The sequence below is a fragment of the Orbicella faveolata genome, unplaced genomic scaffold (assembly GCF_042242905.1).
Source record: "Orbicella faveolata isolate gen_17 unplaced genomic scaffold, um_ofav_v1 contig_34, whole genome shotgun sequence".
NCBI lineage: Eukaryota > Metazoa > Cnidaria > Anthozoa > Scleractinia > Merulinidae > Orbicella > Orbicella faveolata.
Window position 1 is genome coordinate 24,880,676 of NW_028301563.1, and position 24,721 is coordinate 24,905,396.

Here is a 24,721-nt window from a genome sequence, read left to right on the forward strand (position 1 = left end):
GAACTCACAGCCTTGTCGACTTTGTGACTTTCAATGTCTTCTTTTTCGGCAATCGAGTTTGGTTCAACCTGTAAGAGCGGGCACCTTCGGGAAATGAACTATTTATATAATTACAGGTAGCTTCTATTTATAAAAACGTTCGTGCGAAAATCTATTCAATGTAGAGCATTTCTGCGGTAAGATATTGAGTACTTGCGTCAGAAATTTATAGAACGTGACACAATACAAGCGACTGTAAAAAGGCCTTAAAAGGAGGAAATTCGAAACCCGTGGGGACTCCGATATGAAAAGGTCGGGGACGCTCATCGTCTCGGGTACAAATCAAGGATTCTGGTCTCACTTAGGGTGCTGAAGACGAAACGTCACCTTTCTTTTTAATTAAAAGACACGCTCTCATTTAACATCTGTTTTTAGGCTCCATTTCTCGATAAGTAAGATTTTTTTGTAAATTCGTTATTACTCATAAACCTTTTTCATAACACTTTTTATTGGCCCTTTCCAGTGCCAAGATGGCAATTAAAGGCATTTTACTCGGCATAGCACTTTAATTGACATCCATCCAGAGGTACTAATATCCTCAGATCTCGCTTCTCCAATGGGGATGAGAATCCGAAGGACAACAGACAGAAAAAGGCAATAAATTCAAATCCCCTCCTCTGTAAATTAGTTCTTCACCTATCTCCTTTTTTATAAGAATATATTTTATAACAACATCAAGGCTAAAATTTGAAAATTATTAAAAATATTTTAAGAATAAACCTGAGGCTGAGGATGAAATTTTGAAAAGAATATAATTTTGCGTGTTGAAATTCGTAATTACAATTAAACAAACAAAAAAAAAAAAAAAAAAAAAAAAAAAAAAAACAAGCAACAATAACCCTAGCCGTATATTCGATGCTAATAACATTTCTTCAAGAAGTTATGGGCATTGTATCAATAAGTCTTAAATGCTTGCAGGCTGGCTCTAAAATTACTTTTAACACCATCCAGACACCAAATACATTTGACAACAGAGGTGTCATTTATATCAGTTTTTTATTTAACTTCGCCTAACTAAAATACTTAACTTATATACATCAAAGAAGACCACCACAGCGTAGCCAATTACAGTGGACCCTTCGGTACAAATGCTATAATCTAAAAATATTCACAAGGATATTTTCAACTTAAAACCGACAAAAAATGTGAAAATAATCAGCCTCGGCCGGAAAAACAATATTATTATTAGAATTAAAAAGAGTTTATTTCAAATAAGGTTTGAAATAAGCCTAAAACTAATACAAACAGAAAGCCAATATTTAAGGAATACATGTCCGGACAGAAGAAAATAGAAACGATTTTCCGTTAAAAAAGCAATGGTCAGTAACGAGCAGAAAATCCTTTTTCATTTGAAATTCGAGCAAAACAAACGCTTCAAACTCTCTCATCCCGGCCCTCGATAGCTCTATTTAGCTTTACTTCCGTAAGCAGAAAAGCTAATTGGGCATAAATATTGAACAGAAAAAAACAACATACTCGGCAGATCTGATCATCTGTACTTCAATAATGCTTGTTATGTATATTTTCCCGGGCTTATTTCTACTTCTATGGTATGGGTTAAATCTTGTAAATTAAAATCTAGCGGAAAAGATTTACCTTTCGAATTGATAACTGCATTCTGATTCAACACCGCTTGAACTAAACTGCAATACGACCTTCTTTACTCGCCACGTCTGCCATATTTCTTTAGGATGTATTTAAACCAATCAGCCTGTTCGTATGAATGGGCCAATCAGCAAGGGTGTTAGTTCAGCATTGCCTAGGCTACTCTCCTGCCAGTCATTTTAAAAAGTGGAGAAGGCCCTGGGGACGAAGTTGCGCTTAACCTAAAAGTGTGTCAGTTCAGAATCACCAGGAATCTTACCGTCCTGGGCACACAACGCGCGCGAGACGCTTTGATGAATAAATACGTACGTGATATAGAACTAATGTATTTTTCGCTTTTCGCAAGACGCGAGCTTGGGGTGCCTGTGGTTCAACTCGATATTTCACGAGTGAGCGCAGCGAACGAGTACAATATTAAGTTGAAAACGAGAGGAGATATTCCATATCTACAAAGCAACCATGTATTATTTTGTTTATTATACAGTCCGGCACGGTTATCCAATTTGATAACTGGGACAAAAACACACTATTAGCTAATCAAACATCAAGTTTAAGTTCACGTGACAACTTAACATAGCAACCATCTCCATTTCAATATGGCGGCCACTTCTCTGCGAAAACATGTCAGCGCGGCTAAAAGTGCAACATTTGATTCGCGTTTTTCTGTGCAATAGGAATAGAAACCGGAATAGAAATTTTGCTCTGGGCAAAAGAATAAGAACCAGTCTTAATTCATAACAAATCTCATTTCTAACGCCGGAGAGCGTCGCGGCGAAAGTAAACTCCAAGTGCTCTAAAATATGGTATGGCTTTATTTTTATCCTATCGGAATTTTGTGAGCGGCGGTCGTTTAAAGAGACTAGAAAAACAGCAAATTGAATTCCATAAAAGATATTTATTGTCTAAAAGCATTAAGAGGCTTTCCATTTCTTTGTGCTCTTTGCGTCTTCCTCTTCGTCCTGTCCTTCATCGAGAATCTGCGTGATATGAATGAGGAAATGTTTGCGTCATATGTAACCTCTTCGCTCCTTCGCTCCGGGACTTCTTCATTTCCTGTTAGATAATTCGAAAATTTGCTAACTAGAGCATAAGGCTTTCACAGTCGCTTGTGCATTGAAGTCGTACTAAAAGCACGTTATTTGAGAGGCAAAGGCTTAAGCGATGTCCTCACCAAGTGATTTGCTTTTCTATTGGTTGATATTTTAAGACGGCCATGTAAACAGACGAGAGAATCAAGGGGAATACGAACGCTACGTATCACCATAATTACGGCACTCTAAATAAATATTGAAATGATGGAAACAAACGCGTTGAGGAAGAGGAGAAACGATATTATACGCACTCTTACTAAGAATGGCACGACCTAGGACTATGACCATGCACGACCTATGAATTACGAAGCCTTAACCCAATCCATTTCACCAGCTCTGCACGAAGTTTAATAAAGTAAGTGGAAAAATAATTTGGCAGGGTAACAAGTCTGCCTGTGCGTGAATTGTTCATCTAAATTATTGAACGACCACAGAACAAGCAAGGGGTGGAGTTCTGTAGTCAATGTATTCCATGAGAAATTCAAACCTTCTTTATAGACCTCTAGATTGACGCGAGTATGCAGACTTTATTTCCAAGCTAAAAGGCAGCGTCGTGCTCTTGTTCTTACGCTTTGGTCGTGATAATACAAATGCCACTCTCGTCTCTCGTCGTGTTCCCAAGGTGTTCTAATCTGTCGTACTCATCAGTTGGTGAATCTAAACTCTCTGGTTCCCTCCAATTCTATAATGTTTATTTTCTGTCAAGTCTACATGCGAGCCAAGTAGATCATCAGGCCGGAGCTTATCCCCGTTTCAGTAGCATGAAGCGATTAGGAGTATATTTCTACGCCCCCCTGGATGGGATGCTAGTCCATCGCAGGGTTACCCCCTGCATTAAATTCTCCGGTACCCATTTATACACCTGGGTGAAGAGAAGCACTGTGAGAGTTAAGTGTCTTGCCCAAGAACACAACACAATGTCCCCGGCCAGGGCTCGAACCTTGACCGCTCGCTCCGGAGTCGAGCGCACTAACCATGAAGCCACCGTGCCTTCCACATATTCTATCAAGGCTGGACATAAATTGCTACGTACTGAGTAGGCTACTACAACTTTACAATACAAAGAAAAAACTTCAATAAATCAAGTGAAAACAAGAGAGAATCTATCGTGCCTTCTGCGTGTATACAACTAGTGACATCTCAAGTTCCGTAACCTTAGTTCAGAGTCCTTTTGCCGTTTTGCTCCAAAAAACCGATTTCGGCTGCTAAAACAGCGTTAATTCTTGATTAAGTTTTGATACAAAAAAATATCAGGTTATGCACGTTTGAAGCTATAAATTGGGTGAATAATTTTGTTTCGTTGGGTGAAGTCAACTTTTTGCGCTCTGCTCTTCTCTAATTGGTGAAGTGAGAGCATGCGCCAGCAATTTTCCCTAGACATCAACCCGAGAGCATAGTGTTGGGTAACAGAGAGAGGGCCAAAACTGGACTAAACTTTTCATTGCCCGACATTACCAATGCGATTTTCCGCGCAAACATTCGTCTTGCCACAGGCATGCATTAGGCCATTTCACTGGTAAGTCACCTTTGTTGTTTTCAAGGGGCTTCGCTCGCAAACGCGTAGTGGAAGTGGTGTTCTTACGGACGGGAAGTCGTACCGACGTACGGACACTCATAGGACAGCCTCAAATTTCGTAGCACGATGGGTTAACATTTTCTTACATATGAGGCGCTGTCCATGCGACTTCGGAGAGAAGGGTCGTCGCTATCACTGGTTATGAATAACAATAACAACAACAATAACAACAACAAACAGCAATTGTTGGCATTTCAGGCTGTAAGAGCAAAGACAAAATTGAATGTGGTGCCAATTTGAGACAGCAGTTCGTATTGAAATTTAAGATCGCAAGTACCGACCGAGTCTTTGATATATCATAATATCAAGGATGAAAGAAAAAAAAGCCCGAACTGTTCGCTTCTAAGGCTCTATAGCTAAGAGTGAGAAACGTTTTCCAAGATTTTAAACGTGATGCCAGTTTGAAATGTGTACTTTGAAATAAGAAGAACCGAGTCTCCAGGTGCTTAAATGTATAAACCACTGTACAATGATTTAAAATCTCTCATTCGTCCAAACAAAGAGGTATACCGAGAGTCTGGTCCCTGAGTCTTTTATTTGTTAGATTTCTATCTGGCACCTTCCGGCCGTCTAACTTCTACTGCTTCCACTTCTGCTGCTGCTTCTGCTCAAGTACTTGACTGACAAATACACACGTACTTAAATATCATATCGGTAGCTATGTGTGGGCCACATGGGACGACTGAACTTGAAGGATTAAAAATCTTTTGTAAAATACTAACCCAAACGCTGTGACGCGACTCTCAGGAGCGAACTATACAGATCTCTAAACAAGCGATAGAAATTATTAAGTTTAGAGATCAAGAAATCTAATCAGGATCTTTGTGGGAGATTCAGGTTAAGGCCAGTAGACAAACCGAAACATGACTATCGATGGGGTATTGTTTAGAGCTGAAGTATTTTCGATGAACTTTAATCTAAACAACCTGAAGTCATAAGTCTTACTGTGTGGATAGCCGAGCTCTAGAATCACAAGACGAACGAGGGAACTACATGATAATCAACAGCTGGTGATCACGAACCAAAACTCTAAATTCTATAAATATTATTAAGAGGCTGTCCGTGTAAGAACCGACCACTCGATTTTCGGCCGAAAACAGAATTTCTGTCTCTGTGTGAGACAGTTAGTCCATATGACAAACAAAAATAGCAATAATTTGGCTTTAAGTGCTATTTTTCAATATTTCTGGCGACGATTTCCGAGTACGGTCCAAAACCGTAAAAACCGTTCTGTTTCGAGTCAAATTTAGGCGTTGCGCTGAAGGAGCTGAAAAATTACGCTTTTACTCAAATACAATAAAACTTACAGATAATTTTATTTCATGTTTTTTCTTTCGATTAACGGTAAAATATTTAAAATCAGGCTCAAGAAAAATTAATTATGATTTTTTGAAAATGCCCTACAGATAGCCTTCGCAAAATTTTAGCGGGCATGCTGCTGGTTGAAGAAGTATTTCTCAAAAGTATAACGTGATCTGGAGCCCTGACCAATACTCATGTTTAGTACTAGGGCTAGTGTACCGGGAACAGGAAAAAAAAATTTGGGCACTAACCTTTTGGAACTACAGGAGTACGATCAACATAGCTAATATTCAGACGCGAAAGCTTGCGTGACACAGTTTTGCACCGATTATTTTTCCTAGGTTTCCCGCATAAATTGTTAAGTTTCCCGCATAAAATAATATTACCTTGAAGCAAATATTGTCAAAACGCACCCTTTGTTCGGGATAAGGCATGAGTAACCTTGTATTCACCAAAGATTCCTCCAAAATTGGGAATTTATAAGCTAATTAACTGCTGCGGCGTGAGTTGCCTAAGTTTCGCCTAAACACAGTTGCTGAAATTGGGTCATCACAGGCCTTGTACTATACAAAAATTCCATATTAAACATATTTAAGAAGTAAAAGTGTTTACCATATGATTATCGGCAAGAAAAAACAAAAACAAAAAAACAGTGTACCGCGAATGTACCTCAGATGTACAGATAAGAAGATGTCGATTTCAGTCGGCAAACACGCTGGAATGTCAAAGCTATTTTGGCAGCTCTCCTGGTCCACTTTTTGTTTATTTTGCATTGCGCGTTAAAAAGCAATACCAATCCTGGGTACTTGAGAAATAAATTATTTTACTGTTTATATTTGATTTTAGAAATGGCTTAGAAGCTTTGCCTTTTTTATTCAACAGTTTTTTTTTGTCGTGTTGCTATTTTTGCCTAGCCCTTTGTGCTAAAATTAAATTATGCAAATTGTAGAAGTCTGACGTCGACAACGTTTTACTCAGTTTACGCAAGAGATAACAAATTTATTTTTTGCGCTTTGCGTCGTTCTTGCTGTTTGCAATGGCAGGATCGTGTTCCTTCTCAGCAGTTACAAGTGGCACGTGCGGAAGTAGTCGTGGATTTACAGAATGTGTAGCGCTAAACAGCTGTGACGGCGATACAGTTGGCATCTTCAAAATCACCACCTGTCAAGGCAAAATGTTTGTGAGAAGGATCTAATCCTGGCAAGAGCAGGTCTTCTAGAGTTCACAGAAGAACAGGTTAAAAATAGGACGGTTTGTCCAGCTCATCGTTTTACCCTGGGAAAGTACTGGCAAGCCCCTAAGACCTGCCAGTATCCAAAACATCATGGCAAGAAAACGGCGGTGACTGGAACACATGTAATTAATTTCAAGCTAGCCAGGGAAATTAAAAACATCTTTGGAGAAGCTACACCCGTTGGTTCGCGTAAGTTTTAACTTTGAAGATTTTATTTTGTAACCACTGCATATTGTTTACGTTTGAATGCCCTAATGGTAATGCAGACTTCATTTTCCCATGAGTCATTGCACGAGTGCGGTTTGGGAGATTATCGGACACCCTGCCGCAATGAAACATAGTTTGTTCTGAATATGAATATTACACAAAATTCAAAACAACAACATTAACAAAACTTGCTCATTTTTTTACAAAGCTGCTTAGCAATACAACTTCCGGCTGGTTGGTCAGGGTTTACGAGTTTTTTCGTTTTGGTTTGGGGCAGGTGGGCGTGGTGTGTAATCGTGTGATCTTCATGCTGCAGATTCTAGGTATTTTACAAACCCTTATGAGGAAGTTTATTAACATTGATTTTTGTTATACTAGCAATCTGCACAACGTGAAAGAAGCAACATAGTGAAGACGTGGCTCAAAAAACAGACTGGCTGTACCCCAAGGAACCTGAAGACAAGACATCCCATCAAAGGTATGTAGCGAGTGCAATCCGTTTTGAAAAAGAAAGAGTGAAAAATCACTTTTACTGTCACATTTGTTAATAGCGTAACGTTACTTGACAAATGTACTTGCTTTTACATTTTGATAGACCTGCCAAAGAGGCTGCCATGGAAACCATCGGCCTCCTCGTCACCTCGACCCCATTCCGTGAGCCTCCAACTCCTCAGAATATCGCCTCGACTCCATGCTGGACTCCGGGAACAGATGCCGCGTCTCCTCCAACACCCTTAGTTACAAATACCGTTCGTGTGTATAACTCAGCTATGGACAAGATTGCAAATCTCACTGCACAAGAAACAAAACGCGAGCCTCTTATCTCCCAACTGAAAACCCCCTTGAACAACTTGTGCAAAGTGGAACAGTTGAATGTTGTACAAAAGGCTAGTGAAGACTGTTTGCTAGTGTGTAGCGCAATAGCACCAGGAAGTGGCGAGGAGCTCTTCAAGTCCATGGCTCAGTCTACACAAGGAGAAAAGTTTGATGGTTCACCACCTGGTGATCTAGTGGTACTTATGACTGCATACAAGAACGCTAAGACTAAGAATTTAAAGAGACAGATACTAAGCCTTTACGCTTATAGATATCCCATGAGCATGCTGCAAAAAAATCACCAACCATACGGAAAACTATCCACATGGGAAATAAAGCAAGCACGCTCCCATGCTAACCTAAGCGGCCCTGGTACAACCCCTGAAGTTACAACCAAGCACCGCGTACGTCTTGACATGAGTAAGGTCGATCACTTTGTGGAATTTACAAATAGACCGTACTTCTATCAAGACTTTTCTTATGGTAGTAAAATACTAATCCTCGAAAGTGGCCACAGAATAGAGATGCCTAATGTTGTGAGGACAGTGACCAGATCTACAATTATTGAACAATACTTGGAGTATTGCAAAGAACAATGTTACGAACCACTGAGTAGGTCAACTTTGTTCAAAATCCTGGAGGTTCGAGAGGCATCGCAGCGTAAGTCGCTCCAGGGCTTGGACAATATTGCAGCTGATGGCGCGGCGGGATTTCAGACTCTTGAGACACTGGTTGAAACTCTTGAGAAAGGAGGAATGGAGAAACAGTGGTGTCTTGATGTTCGTAGAAAGCTCAGAGATGCAAAACGCTATCTTAAGACTGACTTCCGCGTACATTGCCAGCCACATGATTCTACTTGCGCTGACCACTGTCGACATTTTGCGCTTAGTGATCCTGTCGAAGCCGATTTCCAGCAACCCTGCTCTCATGAGCACGTATTCAGTTGCGATGACTGCCAAGGGATGAAGAATGTACTTTAGGAAGTCAGACTGGGGATCGAAGGGTCATCCTGGACACCTTACAGTTCAGAACAACGAGAGGATCTGCTATATGATTTTGACCGCGCAAAGTCAGACATCTTGGTGTGGAAAGCCCACGTTATTCGTTCGATAAACCAGGAAGAGGCTAGACAAGATGCACTTAGATCAGCCGACGACACGCCCGCTATCCTAATAATGGACTGGGCCATGAAATTTCTTCAAATTAGATATCGTGAGAAGCAGTCCGATTGGTTTGGAAAACGAGACCTTAGCTGGCACATATCAACGGTCATAACTAAGAATGCTAGCACTGGGAAGGTTGAGCTGAAATCATATGCGCATATCTTTGATTCGTGCCAGCAGGACTGGTATGCAGTCTGCTCAATCATTGAAAACACACTGGAGGTTGTAAAAAAGGATCACCCCCAGATTACCCAAGTGAGTCTTAGGAGTGATGAAGCAGGCTGTTACCACAACAACTTCCTCTTGGCGGCCGTAAGAGATGCTGGGAAACGAGTTGGCCTTACTGTCACGCAGTATGACTTTTCCGAGCCACAGTACGGAAAAGATGTGTGCGATAGAATCCTTTGTCCGATGAAATCAGCGATCCGACGATATTGCAATGAGGGAAACGACGTTCTCTCTGCAAAGGACATGTGTACAGCGCTTTCCGAACGTTCTGTTCGAGGCACAACTGCTTGCGTTTGCACGGTAAATGAGACTCAAAAAACACTCGAGGTAAATAAAGTAGATGGTTTCAGTAGGTATCATAACTTTGAATTTGAATTAAATGGAATTCGGGTGTGGAGAGCTTGTGGCGTAGGGAAAGGTAAAATAATTCCCTATCAAGACATCATCGTAAAGCCCCAAGGTCCAACAGATCTTGTTGTAGATGTAGACTTTTTCGCAGTCAAGGAAACTCGATTCCATAAGGCTACGTCAAGTGATGACGAACAAAGCAGCGGTCTCTTCTTCTGCTCTGAGCCTGGATGTCAGATGGTGTTTAAGAAATTCAGTGAGCTTGAGAGTCATCTTGATGTCGGCGAACACCGCCAAGTAGGCGGGGGCTCCGAAACAGTGTATGACAAACTCAGAAGAGACTGGGCCGAAAAATTCCTTACTGTTGACAAAAACGAGGAAACCGGCCGCGCACTTGTGGTACATAGCGATGAGCAAAGTGACAAAAATGAAGCTTCTGGTTCTTGTAGTGACTTACAGCTTGGCTGGGCTTTACACAAGCCTCGAAGTCAAGCTGTGCGGTTTACGGATGAGGTTAAACAGAACCTAACCACGAAATTCGACCTCGGAGAGAAAACTGGCAACAAAGCAGATCCCGGAAAAGTGGCTGCAGACATGAGAACATCGAGGAAACCAGATGGTTCGCGGATGTTTGAAAGAAAAGACTGGCTAACGAAGAGTCAAGTGCAAGGTTTCTTCTCGAGACTGGCGGCCACACGCAGAAGACAGGGGAACCAAGAGGTGCAGATAGAGGACGTGTACACAGAGGAGGAAGAGTAAGAAAGGCATGGGGTACTGGAGAATGTAGCCGCCCAACTCAGTCCTAGACATCCAATCTGCTATGATTCCTACTGCCTGTGCGACCTCTCAGGAGACGAGAAACTAGACAGTTTCAGTGTAGTTATGCTGAAGGAGATACTTAGATATTTTGAAGTTCCCTTTGCTTCAAAAGATCGGAAAAAGAATTTGGTAGTTAACCTATCCAAATTCTTAGAAGGATGTGAATGTCGCCGTTAGGAAAACAAATTCACAAAATGCCTTCTTCAGAATGTATTGGGCGCTGTACATACGGCTTAACAATTTTTTTTTTCTTTTTATTAAACTAAGTGAACGAAGATGGTTTTAACAGCGTGAAATAATTGTAAATATATTGTGGGGAATCGCCGAGCTTTGTGTAGCTGTGTTAAACTAGTAGCACTGTCAACTTTGTTTGCCTTCTTGCACGCCATCGGAAACACAGCGAGTAGAATAAACATTGAATTCCAGGCGCCCAATCCAATTTTTTTTTGCTCGCAGGAACTATGAACTCCCTATTGACACATCGCGGTGTAAACCTGCACTATATTTGCATAGATTGAATTCGCTGAAGAGAATTACTCAACCAACAATGCTGGTATTAAGAGATAAACGCTTTTTCAAAGAAAACGAAGCCAAAGATAGAAAGCGTATAATTCAGCATGAAAATCTTGCAGTCATTGTTATTTCAACTTTAAAACAACGCGGTAAGAATGTCCGTGACATGCTAAAAATAACTTAGACACGCTAGCATGCTACAATGTAGACGACTGAAATCTACATTTTCCTTAGATTCTCGCTACAGCTGAAGTACACTAGTGAACAATAATATTTCCTTTCTAGGCATTAAATTATATGATTAACGGTTCTAGTTGTTAAATATGAGTGTCCTTTTACGTATAGTCCAAACCTTAATTATTTAACTGAATTCTAGAAACAGCTTTTAGGCCAGACAGAAGATAACTTAAACCGCAGCCGCTCATTTTAGCTTATAACTTCCCAATTGGAAGAATATTTCGTGAATTTAAGGCTTTTCATACCTTATCCAGAGCAAAAAGCACGTTTTGAGAGTATTTGCTTCAAGGTAATATTTCATGCGGGAAACTTAAGAATTTATGTGGGAAACTTAGGAACAATAATCGGTGCGAAATTGTGTCACGCAAGCTTTCGCGTCTGAATATTAGCTATGTTGATCGCACTCCTGTAGTTCCAAAAGGTTAGTGCCCAAAGTTTTTTTTCCTGTTCTCGGTACGCTAGCCCTAGCACTAAACATGGATATTAGTCAGGGCTCCAGATTACGTTATACTTTTGAGAAATACTTCTTCAACCAGCAGCATGCCCGCTAAAATTTTGCGAAGGCTATCTGTAGGGCATTTTCAAAAAATCATAATTAATTTTTCTTGAGCCTGATTTTAAATATTTTACCGTTAATCGAAAGAAAAAACATGAAATAAAATTATCTGTAAGTTTTATTGTATTTGAGTAAAAGCGTAATTTTTCAGCTCCTTCAGCGCAACGCCTAAATTTGACTCGAAACAGAACGGTTTTTACGGTTTTGGACCGTACTCGGAAATCGTCGCCAGAAATATTGAAAAATAGCACTTAAAGCCAAATTATTGCTATTTTTGTTTATCATATGGACTAACTGTCTCACACAGAAAATTTGAAGAAATTCTGTTTTCGGCCGAAAATCGAGTGGTCGGTTCTTACACGGACAGCCTCTTAAGCCCTATAACACAAGCCTAGATGTGGCCTTATCCCTAATACGTGGCTACCCGTGGGAGGGAGGGTGTAAAGGTATTCGATGCTGAATCAAATGGTAGATGTTATTGGCAATGATTTTATAGTTAAGGCTCATCCTCGACATAAATATTTCATAACAGACTTTGGTCTTGAAATAATTTGTAAATTAAGGTGTTTGTCTTGATGTGTTATATTCCTTTTGTAGGTACTTATCCTATAACCAATTGCAAAACTTATCTGCGGGGCTTTTTGATCAATGTGCTTGGCTGGAATGGCTGTAAGTAGAACATTAACGTGATCTATATCTTAGAAAATATATAATTCCAGAAATCTAATTTAAATAAAATTGTAGTTTTTGGTGTGACTATAGTTCTACTAATAGGATACTGTTAATTCGAGCTTTTCAACAAAATGAAATAAAACTTGAAAGATGTGCCCGCCGTACAACCAAAAATAATTAATAGAAATTATTTGGTGGTTCGCGTCTACTTGGCACAAGATATAAATATAGCCCAAGAAAGGTATCTTGGTTAAGTACCTTAAGGAGGTTCGTTTTACTGCAGTCAGATAATGAGTTACTCGTGTCAGAAATGAAAAAAAAAAAAAAAAAAAAAAAAAAAAAAAAAAAAAAATGGGGATCACCTACTTCGTTTCAGAGATAAAGCGTGTGAAAAACTACCCTGATTTTCAAAAATTGGCGCACGTAATACAGCATGCTCTACAGGGGTTTATAGTTAAAAATATCGAAAGTGAGTCAACGGAGGCAAATGATCTTAGGGGTCACCGAACGTCCAAGATCTTTAAATCCAGAAAAAGCTATAGCAATGGCCATCTGCCCTACCATGGTTCATTTTATTACTTAGCGCGCGCGCTCATGCATGACGTGACGTGTGAATTTGCGTGCCCAGTAAGGATGCGCAGAAACAATTAGCGCGAACGTCCTTAATTGGGATCGCAATGTCTGTAATTAAATGATTTCTCCCCACAGTAGGAGTCTTCTTAAGTGACATTGACAGAGAAAACCGGGCAGGACCAAAAGATCGAGGTCGGCCGTTAACTCTCATTTTCCCGCGGTTTAAAAGGTATCCGAAAAGATAAACAACCTTGAGAGTTGCCGAGGTAGACGTTCGTGCTTCTTCGAGATATCACCACATCACTCATGATTTTGGCCTGTCAAGAGGTCTAAAATAGCCGAAATTTTGAGCAAATTTAGGTGAGCCTAAAAGATACTTCATACAAATTCCAGAAACTCTTATTGTCCTACGATAATATTTGTCCCCTTATTGGTTTACTGAGATATACTTCAGGTATTTAGAGTTCATTCTACGGTTTTCACGGGGTGTCAAATATCGCCACTGAATCGTTAATGATCGAGCTTGATCCAAATTTAAGCCATTTTTAATGCGTCTATCGTTTTTCAAAAGTGCGATAGTTTATTTCCAGGTAAAGAAAAACATTTTTGTGATAGTCTTTTACACTGTTATCAGTATCCAGTTGAGTTAAAATTGGTGTCTAAAGGCAAATCGGAATAACTGGTCTCGCAAAGTCAAAAAAAAAAAAACAAACAAAAAAAATCATTAGTCAGAAATATTTCCCGCCAAATTTTAAACGATTCCGACCTTCTGCGATTGCTAACCATGATTTACTGAAAGATCGGCAAGAAATAGTTAGTTGGACAACAGAATGGAATATTTAAACTGTGAAATCGTTGTTAACCGATGTAAACATTTCAAACTCGCCAAATTCTTACCATTATCTAGAATAAATTTTGCCTCGAAAACTAATCACGCAGAATGCCTGGACATCATTAATTACTCATAACCGGCGAAGCGCTTAAGAGGCCCTGCGCCTAAGAAACGACCGATGATTTCCGGCTAAAAAATAAAATCGGCCGATTTTTATCTCCCAAGCAGAGGTTACCGAATACTATTTAAAAATGAATTTCTTTTGTTTCAGTTTCGCTTTAAACCAAAAATATCGAGCCGCAAACTTTTTCCGTCTGATAGCAGCAAAATCAGGCCGAAAATAAGGCCCCGCTAAAAACTGTTCGGAAATTACTATCGCAACGCAAAATAATGAGAAAACTACACAGTGTTGAAGAAAAAGGCCTTTTAATGGAATACCATTTGCTAAACATCAAAAAACTGCCGAAGCGATTAAAAAATAAAGTTTCAAATATTACATACTAAATTAGATGGAACGTTGGAGCTGATTTTAAAATAATTATTTCTCAAAAGTTCAACGCTTTTGAAAGCAATCACAGTGATGAATCAGACATTGGAGGGATACAAATCACGTTTCTGGAAAAACATTTTTCGGCCAAAGTTTATTGACCTTCTACAAAGCGTTCAAACTTACCGTGTTTACCGTTATCCTGCTACTTCGGCGAAACACTTCTCTTTGCCAATACGGCCGTGGATAGCGTGGTAAATGCCACTTTAAACCTTGCTAGGCATTCGAATACCATCCTGAGTAGAAGGACGTAGAATTAAAAGAGAAAAGAAGATGAAAAATACGCAGAAAAAGAAAACAACTCGAAATTACCATCTGCTAACGAAAGTTGAATCTGGAAAATGTCGTCGCGTGACAGCGGCCGTATTGGCAAAAGAGAAGTGTTTCGCCGAAGTAGCAGGATAACGGTAAACGCGGTAACTTTGAACGCTTTGTACAAGGTCAATATACTTTGGCCGAAAAATGTTTTTTCAGAAACGTAGTGTGTATCCCTCCAATGTCTGATTCATCACTGTGACTGCTTTCAAAAGCGTTGAACTTTTGAGAAATAATTATTTTAAAATCAGCTCCAACGTTCCGTCTAATTTAGTATGCAATATTTGAAACCTTATTTTTTAATCGCTTCGGCAGTTTTTTTTATGTTTATCGAATGATATTCCATTAAAAGGCCTTTTTCTTCAACACTGCGTAGTTTTCTCATTATTTTGCGCTGCAATAGTAGTTTCTGAACAGTTTTTTGCGGGGCCTTATTTTCGGCCTGATTTTGCTGCTATCAGACGGAAAAAGTTTGCGGCTCGATATTTTTGGTTTAAAGCGAAATTGAAACAAAAGAAATTCATTTTTAAATAGTATTCGGTAACCTCTACTTGGGAGATAAAAATCGGCCGATTTTATTTTTTAGCCGGAAATCATCGGTCGTTTCTTAGGCGCAGGGCCTCTTAACTAGTAAATGTTGGTCTATAAACAAACACCTAGAAAGAATGTTCAGCTAGTTAATCGGCCTAGTGAAAACGCAGCCCACGCAAGATGGTATTACTTGTCGTGGCGAGTGCCGCAGCCAATCACATTCTGCATAGTGACAGACGCCTGCCAAAGAATCTGGCAATAGTATTTACCAGACGCTCATATCGCAGTTCAGTGTCCGAAACTGAACTTTTGAAACAGTAGACGAGTTCGACAGTCGTTCTCATTTATTTCGGTTTACCATTCCAACGGTCCCATTAGCTTCTCCAGTTCGTCGGCGAGTACCCTACCTGACACGGTGTCGCCGTGCAGAACGAGTTCCTGCATTACAGCATTTCGTCGTATCTTCCTCATTTCTGGGGACATTAACTGCATCGTCTGGAAGAAATGTCTTCTCCCTCGTATAAATATAGCTAGGAAAGCATTTCCTCTCTCAGCCATTTTTGAAAGTTGCGCGCTTTCGTAATTTGAATCTTCTGGGTTAAAGTTCAATTGAAAACAGATGTCACGTTTAACTAGTAAATGTTGGTCTATAAACAAACCCCTAGAAGGAATGTTCAGCTAGTTAATCCGCCTAGTGAAAACGCAGCCTTAATCAAAAAATAAATCCAATTAACTTCGGGACAGAAACTTCACTGCTAGCGGCTCCTATAAATTAAATGACCGGCGTGGTAATCCTGATAAGCCGTTATTTGTTTTTCAGACCAATAAGTTTAATGCAAAATTCGCACTTAGCACGGACAGAACTAAAGACCATGTCTTGAGTAAAGAATTTGGATTTTTAGACGGGAAGGTAAAGAGGTGTAAAGGTTTAGTTTCACTGACTGCTAGCCGGTCTATCATCCTCTTCTCAGAAGACTTATACCTCTCGCTACAATGGAATGTGAAAGTTAAGACTTGCTCAGTCGAGCTTGTTTGAAAGGATGGACGACCATGGATCTTTTTGTATATCTTGTCATCATAAATAAAGTAGTTGTCCAACGTTGACATCCAGGATGATGAGGTGATGCTATCCTTGGATGTAGTATCACTATTTACAGCTATTCCTGTAGAGAAAGCCTGTGATTACATAAACAATAAACTACTCAAGGACGACCCACTTTCTTCACTCACGAGCCTGGACAACAATGAAATCACTTCACTGTTGAACTTTGTCTTATCTAACAACTACTTTATTTATCATGACAAGATATACAAACAGATCCATGGTTTCGCGATGGGCAGCCCTGTCAGCCCTGTGGTGGCGAACTTGTGCACGGAAGCGATCGAAGAAGTGCCCATCAACACGTCTGAAGTACAGCTTAAAGTATGGAAACGCTGTGTGGATGACATCTTTTGTATTATCAAAAGGAATGCTGTCAAATTCTTTCATACTACACTTAATTCCATCGACCCACGCATCGCATTCACTATTGAGGAGGAATCTGAGCAACAGATCGCTTCCTTAAATACTTTGGTTTCCCACAAGGATAACACGATCACTATCGGTGTTTAGTAGAATTCTACTAGTATACTAATGCAAATGCTGTAATCTGATTGGCTAAGCCATTGAACACTATCAGCCATTAGTCTGCAATGGCTGAAGGTCGTCTAGGTAATGGCGACGTTTTTTCGTTTTTCCAAAGTTTTGGAGGAAACTTCTGATCCAGATGGATAATTAAATTCGTGAGAAGTCTAAACGAAAAACACTTACGGTTTATCGACTTTAAAAAAGGTGAGATTATTGAAAAAACTGACGCGCACGCGCACACAACTTCAATTTTAAATGACAATTCAATCCGAGCGATCTTTTTTTCTGGCGCAAAGTTTAATAATACGTCAAGAAATAACTGCAAACCGTTATTTGAAGTAAATTATAGTAAGAATTATACCTCGTCAGCTATCACCTCATAGAAATCGAGAGCGAATAATCTAATTGTTAAATATCGCAAAGCAACCCACACGGACAGATATTGAGACTTTTCTTCTCGCCATGACAAACGCCACGAGATTAGCACAGCTGAGACCCTCTTACATCGCTTAATTAAACTCCCTGGTACATGGCAAGGGAAAAATACCGAAATCAACCACGTCACTGATGCTCTACGAGCCAACAACTATCCCTCTTATGTTATTTCCAACATCTTAAAGCAGAAATTTTCCAAACCGCCCACACAACTAAAGAAATGGTTTGCACGTTTTTCTTTTTCTTTCTTTTTTTTTTTTTTTAAATGGGCTGCGCCTTAAGGAAACCCTAACAGTTTTGCCGTCCTTCCCTTCATCAGTGGTGTCACGCAACCACTAACAAGAATTCTTCGAAGGCGAGACATTCAAGTTGTAAATAAGCCTTTCAAGTCTTTACAGCGAGAGTTTCTTTCTCCTAAATTCAGACTATCTATCAAACATCAACCGAACGTGATTTATAAGATACCCTGCGCCGATTGAGATTGGTGTCATGTAGGCAAAACTGGCTGGTGTGTTGAAACTAGTAAGAAGGAAAATATCAGGAATGTCAAAACATGTACTAATGGTCAAACATTGCGAAACATGCCTGGTCATTCGACCATTGCATAGATTTTGATAATTCTAGTGTCGTCGACAAAGGCTTTTTTCGCATTAGAAAAACTTTGGAGGCTTGGCACACCTCTGCTACGTAGCATGCTGGCAATAATTCTAAGCCGATTCCAAACCAGAATAGTATTCTTTTTTAAACTATAGTCACCTAATTTACACATTTTTACTTTTCTCTTGTTCTTCTTATTATTTTTATCTCGCCTTTTCTTGTATATATTTATCATTCTGCATTCCATTTTTATCCGTCGAAGGTTGTAGATTGACAGCCGAAAGGTCATGTTCTTTTTAAAAATTTTTAGCTAGCGAACATTTTTATCGTAATTTTGATTTCGTGAAAGTTGTTTCAAAAACGCTCGACCGAGCAAGAGTCTTAACTTTCACATTCCATTGTGGCGAGAAGAATGAAGCTTCTGAGAAGAGGAGATAGATCGGCTAGAAGTCAGTGAAACTAAACCTTTGCACCTCTTTACCCGTGACCCGCGCTGATTAGACAGTCCCGATATCAACGGTCCACCGCAGGCAGCGTGAACTTTTACCATTATTATTTCCTAAATTTCTAGTTTTAGTTTGTTTAAGTATTTAATTATTCTTTCAATTCATTTTTAAATTTTATTTTATTTTGAATTTTTCTTTGCATATTTACTATTTTTTTTTTTTTTTTACTATTTTTAACACCCCGCACTCCGCACTCCGCGTTTTTGGAACAGCCTTCAGATAACGCCTTGTCATAAAAATACACCGGTCATCACTTTTTTGAAATTAAAGTGCGTCATGTAGTCTAGCGTCTTTAAATGTTTTTGTTCTTGAGAAGCAAACACATAAATCGATAATTTCTTGATGTTTCTTTGAAGTGCGTGGAAAGAAAGTAATTAGATTAACAAATCATCTGCACTTCCTGTAAAAAATCATGAAGATAATTCAAAAAAGAAACAAAATAATTTGAGGGAAAATGTTCAACAATAAGCTGGCGAAATTTCAGTCCATCGGTTGAGGGACTGTAAATTTGGAAATTAAAAGGTGGGCCTATCTTCGCTGAATTTTCGATCGGAATAAAAGCGAAAAGTTTTGTTTGTTTGCTTTTTGGTGACGTCATTCTTGTAAAGCATTCTAACGCCTTAACGTCAATGTTAATTCATACCAGAAAGGGATCACCTTGCTCTAACAATAGGTGATTGGCAGGTAACGTGCGGCAGGACGAGCTCATGGCGGCAATTGTCTTTTCAGTTTACCGCATCTTCCGATTGTGGTTAGTAAATTCAAAATTATTGCTCCATGTCTAAAAACACCATCAAATCTCGTGTTACTAAACATAGCTTTCTTTCGCGTCACTAATTTTCATGGAGATGCTGGTTTATGCGAGTGAAATATGCCGAAAGTAAAGACAAAGTCCTGAGCACATTCCTAAAAACGGAACCACAGGCGAGAGCTCTGAGAGAAAGACAGTACAGTGAAGTCACTTTTAAGTTAAACAGCGTAATTCATTAGTTAAAAAAAAAAAGTTTCACTAAAGCCAGTTATGTATTTCATTGACGCTTACTGAACAATTAAATGGTATTATTATATTTGTGATCATTTGTTGTTACAGTTGTGATCTTTACTACATTTGTGAGCAATTGTTATTAGACTTGTGATCTTTGTTACATTTGAGGCCGATTGTTATTACTCTTGTGACCTTTGTTATGTTTGTGACTAGTTATCACATTTGTGCCTTCAGCAGGAGTTGAGTAGAAAGTGCTCCTAATCCGTCTATTTGCTTACCAAACACAGGTTTGCATAGGGTGGCTACCCTTACAGCAGCCTGCCATTACATTTGCGCCTTCAACACCCCGTCTCGTCCCGCCCTTAGAGGCCAACGAACATTGTGGCGAAACCAGATTACTAGCGGTCTCCGCTTTGATACCTTAATAAATATGATATAGGAGACGGATAGGAAGAGCTGCCGGACCTTTAAGAACGCTAATGAGAATTAAAAAAAAAAAGAAAAAAACATCACGTTTACGTAGAACCTGCGACGCCCAACTCTTTAACTCTATTGGCATCTTCACAAAATTGTTTCGGGGTCGAATAAATAAAGCAGTGCTGTCAGAGTTTATATATCATCCAAGGGAACAGTGTTCCACTTTTAACCCAAAACATTCACCGTAAAGATTGTCCTAACATTTTGAGGTTACATCCTCCACTTTTAATCTACTTGGATGACCTTTTCGACCAGTGCTACACAGGCTGAAACAATATTAGATTTACTAGTTTTAAAATACGCAAAAAAATGTTGATTTCAATTAAAGGAAATGTTACATTGTAACAAAACAACGCATCTGTTATTGGCTGAGATTTCCGAACTAATAAGAAACTATACATAAGGTGAAAATATCTGAATGTAACATATAAAAAGTAAATTAACTACCAAAAATAGGTCAATTGCGAGGAAATAAATTGAATATTGCCTCATTTTACTTACCGGATTCTATTGGAACTGAAGCTTGAAACTCCTGATATATTTCTTCCGACACCTGTTTGTTTACCCGACGAGGATTTTTTAAATTTTTTCGCTTCATCACTGTAAGATGGGTGAGAACACTGGACTTGAACTTCTGGTAATGTGTTGTTAATTGGTATCTGTGCTTTGGACATACGGTAATCCTTTCCCTGTCTTCCTCTGATAGTGAATGCAATCCGGCGCGATGAGAAGAACATCAGCCTCGTTAATCTGTGTCCCGAAGCCTTGACTTCGACTGACACCCAGATTAGTTAAATAATCTGTTAAATCCTTTCTGCATAGTTTTAGAGGAATAACATAAAGCTCATTTGGCGCGTATGGTGTTGGACCGCACACACTGTCAGAAGCTAAAAATGAGCAGCTCATTTTGCGTTTTACATTACGCTCCGGAGGAAGGGGGTGACTCTATTGTTTTCTGGTATTGATTCGTGACCGACTCGTCGTAGCCATTGTGACGTCACATAGCAACGAGTGAGCGCTTCGAGTGGCCTATTCAGATTACGCCATTGAAGAAGGACGACAGAGGTTAACAAAGACAAAAAAACAGGCCTAATATCGCTTTTGTTCGCCAGTTTGTTGTTGCTTTTTGTCTGTGTGCATAATCTGTTTTAGCTTTATGCGCGCGTAGTCGTGTATTCTTCTTGATATTTGTTGCGGGTAAGTGGCGGGACCGCCATCTTGAAAACCGGACCAGAAAAATCCACGTAAAACGTTCGCGTTTTCTCTCTGAAAAGTCCTACCAATAGTCTTGTTAATAGGAGGTTTTATGCATTTATAATATACGTTTAATCTGCGTGTCTCCCTGTGTCCATTGAACCGGCCATTTCTCTCATCAATCCATGTGAATGTTGTTTATTTCTTGATTTCCACCAAAATTTCCCTGCGATATGATTGGTTTATATCTGTTTTGGAGCACCTCTGTTGGTAGTTATCAGGCCTTTGAATTCAATTCTTGGTGTTTCGACTTTATTGACCTTTTGTGTTGTAATTGTGTCTGCTGCACGGTGGAATTTGTTGGCTTTAATCCTAGAGCAGTTTTCTTTTTTTTGTGTGTGTGTGTGTTGGCTTTTGTTGTGAAGGTTTGTTGGTCTTGTTTTCCTATCTAGTTTTTTTTCCTTCTCGGAACAGATAATGTCCACGGAAAACATAGAAATATGCCATTTTTTAGCACGAAATGAAGGCTACTTTTCATAAAACCTGCATTACCAAATAAAACATTGATTGATTGAATCCGTTTTGCCTCAGACACTGGAAGTCCATAAGCTTCATTCTCCTTCAGTGTGCTTAGCAGCTAAAAATCATCATCATCATCATCATTATCGTCGAATATTAACCCAGGATAACCCTTCAGTACAAAGTACTGTTATCAACAGGGTCCTGCTACGCTCTCATTCTGACCATATCTGGCCATACAAACCCTGCCTGTTCCATTTTTAGTGGTTTTATTTGTAGTCAGTGTTATAGCAGTCAGGGCTGAAAACCTTGATATTGGCCTTAGAGAATTCCCCCTATATTGCTTTGTTTTGTGCCTTCATTGGTCGATGTTCAGTTATCCTTGTGTAAAAATGGTTGAATTTCACCACCCTAGCTTTCTCTTCACTATGGCATTAAAGTGAAAAGGTTGGTTACATTTATTTTGGTTGCTGATAAAACAGAAAAGTCACATTTTTTTTTTTCCTTCCCACAAAGTATAACTATCTTAAAGTTGAGATCTCCAATTATTAAACTTGCCAATTGATTTTTACTAGCAATCAAGCTGAGGTAAACCTTTACATGACTTTGTGCCCTTAAAGAAATATGTTGGGCAGTCATAATCAATGGAAGTTTAACTGGAGGTTTGGAAGGGCCCCTAAGGGGGTGCATAAATGAGGCAGTAACTTGTAAATTTGACAGCATGATTGAACAATATATGTGAAAAATACGGAGTTCTCATATGCATGTCTTGACAGGACAGGTGTTAAAGAAGAAGGGTTGTGGGGGGGGGGGGGGGGGGAGGCATCCAGCCTTTAAAAGGTAAAAATTCATCAGAATCCCTAAGTAATACCTAGTGTGGCATTCTAAAAGGGAGTTTGTGCATTATGACATGACTGTTCCTTCCAGTGGCACTCCCTGGAAAAAAAAAAAAGTGTCTTAATAACCTGTTTTCAGTGGAATGCAACTTTTTACATGAACAAAAGGGAAGTATTAGCTGATTATGAAAATATGTTCTCAAAGACCAATTAACTCACGATTTTACAGGCACACCGGCGCACTTGCAGCCTACACTCCGTAAACAGGAGCGCTGAGCTGCGGAACGTAGCCTGTCGCCAACTTAGTCTCAAAACGGACGAAAAGGCAGCAACTGTATTAACACGAGTTAACGACAGACTTATTATTTTGCACAGTAACTGTTATCACTCGTATGGGACTGGTTCCAGAACCACTTGAAAATTTATTTATTGAATACAGAATTTCTCACATTACATTCCTTGTACCCAATCACCGCGCTGCATCTGATCTTACATCTTTCATGCTCTCTTACACCGACTTGTTTTACATTGATCTGCTAAAATTGAGTTTACTAGTTCAACTTAGGGTATTATATCGGGCGCAACGAATCCGAAAATGTTAATTTTAGTAACAGCTCATATAAAGCCAAAGTGACCACAAACATTTCTACGAAATGCGCTAAAAAAGTGCACAATTGATTTGCACATCAAAGAATACTATAGGAATTTGCAACAAATTCAACACAAAATGTGATACAAAGACAAATGAAAACGTAATAATGACAAACACTTAGTTAAAATACCCTTTGAGGACATTGCTGATAAAGACGGACAAGATATGGTTGATATGGACAAGTTACATATCCATATAATTGACACATTAAACTGTTTCTTAATAGTTTCTCAGTAAGATCATCAATTTCGGCGATTGTCGCCTTTTAAAACGCTTGTTGTGTAAGATAAATTCGATGTTAAGTCAGCGCGGACACTTTGTGACTCTCTGCCCTAATCTCCTATGTTTCAGGCTAAATATGAGTGGTGTCACAAATTAAAGAGATCCTGCAATTCCGGGATCCCAGAATTTTCTAGACCGAGAAACAACATAGAAAGGATCTTGTAAGAGAGTTTTGTTTTCCCATTTTTATTTTTATTATTCTTGTTTTCTGTAAGGTTGTATCCTATATCAGGAAGGGAATCTCCTAGCACACACTCTTTAATTTCCCTTTTATCGTGCAATTGACACTGATTGTGATTATTCGTTGGTAGGGAGTTGGACAACAATCAGTTGAAAGACTTACCTGAGGATATTTTCCGCTACAATACCGAGCTTTGGTTACTGTGAGTAGATCTCGTCGTGTAACTCTAGATTACCGTAACTAAATTCCCAACTAGCCAATCAGAAGCTGTGTCTACTGTCTTGATATCCTGAGACATCAAGTCACTGAGCTGATATGGCTACAATATCAGGTCATTTGGCCGAATTTGGGTACGGTAGATACCTAATCGTTCCTTTCTGGTACGCTTTGGCGGCATATCAGGCTGGTTTGGTCTCGCCATGGGTATTTCCCCTGGACTACCTCTCGCAAAAGTACGAACCATGGTTCGGCCAAACTCACCTGGTATGCCGCTGCACGTAATTTAAGAAAGTAAGTCAAAGAATACTTTGGCAGGTAACAAGTCCGCCCATTGAACGGCCACAGAACAAGCAACGGCGTGAAGTTCTGTATACACTGCACTCGAAGATAAATTTAAACCTTTTTTTATGAACCACTAGACAGACACGAGAATCCAAACTTTATTTTCACTAAGATGGACGTCAGCGACGTTTTCTTCCTTTTAAAGTTTCCGTTTTGATAATAAAAATGCCACTCTTGTCTTCGAAGCAGTCTCCAATCGTTTTTCCAAGGTGTACTATCTATATATTTCTTTAATCTCTCGCATTCAATTTGGCGAAACTAAACTCTTTGGCTCTCTTAATTTTGTAATGTGTATTTTCTGTGAAGGTTGGACATAAATTACGACGTAGAAAACTAGTAGAACCCTACAATTCGAAGAAAAAAACTTGAATAAATCAAGTGAAGACAAGAGAGAATCTACACTGCCTTCTTCGTTGACAAAACCATTGACATTACAAGCCTTTCCATAAACGTAGTCTAGTTCAGGGTCGCTGACACCGTTTTGCTTCGAATAGTCCATATCGGCTGCTAAAATTAACAGCGCTTTTTATTTGTTTTGGTACAAACAAAGTTTACCATGAGGATGTGCAGGTGTGAAACAGTAAATTTAAAGAATAATTTCGTTTCACTCGGGCGAGGTCAACGTCCAGCGCTCTGATCTACTCTGATTGGTTAAGTGAGAGCAA

General features: G+C 39.4%; 2 protein-coding genes, 1 long non-coding RNA gene and 1 pseudogene across 4 annotated transcripts in view; 3 read left to right on the forward strand and 1 right to left on the reverse strand.

Annotated features, from left to right (window-relative positions):
- LOC149105403 (uncharacterized) overlaps window positions 1-863 on the reverse strand; it is a 110,051-nt gene extending 109,188 nt beyond the window's left edge. The window contains exon 1 of the long non-coding RNA XR_016201467.1: window positions 833-863. This is a non-coding gene — a long non-coding RNA (uncharacterized LOC149105403). The remainder of the gene's footprint in view (window positions 1-832) is intronic.
- The window catches only part of LOC149105409 (insulin-like growth factor-binding protein complex acid labile subunit), a 43,109-nt gene extending 29,008 nt beyond the window's left edge, over window positions 1-14,101 (forward strand). For both annotated transcript variants that reach the window (XM_089271499.1, XM_089271498.1), the window contains one exon: window positions 12,332-14,101. In XM_089271499.1, the coding sequence (XP_089127625.1) occupies window positions 12,332-12,407 (76 nt within the window). In that variant the 3' untranslated portion in view covers window positions 12,408-14,101. The remainder of the gene's footprint in view (window positions 1-12,331) is intronic.
- Window positions 5,821-10,857, forward strand: LOC149105412 (uncharacterized; annotated as a pseudogene).
- Window positions 14,102-15,384: 1,283 nt separating the features above from the next.
- Window positions 15,385-16,816, forward strand: LOC149105413 (uncharacterized). The gene is made up of 3 exons (XM_089272352.1): window positions 15,385-15,465; window positions 16,025-16,114; window positions 16,316-16,816. The coding sequence occupies exons 1-3, from the start codon at window positions 15,385-15,387 to the stop codon at window positions 16,814-16,816; spliced, it is 672 nt and encodes a 223-aa protein (XP_089128478.1).
- Window positions 16,817-24,721: the final 7,905 nt, after the last annotated feature.

Coding starts and splice junctions, on each gene's coding strand:
- LOC149105413 (XM_089272352.1), top strand. CDS start 15,385: ATGGTATTACTTGTCGTGGCGAGTGCCGCAGCCAATCACATTCTGCAT. Junction 15,466..16,024: donor TGCCAAAGAATCTGGCAATA/GTATTTACCAGA, acceptor TTTGTTTTTCAG/ACCAATAAGTTTAATGCAAA. Junction 16,115..16,315: donor TTGGATTTTTAGACGGGAAG/GTAAAGAGGTGT, acceptor GTTGACATCCAG/GATGATGAGGTGATGCTATC.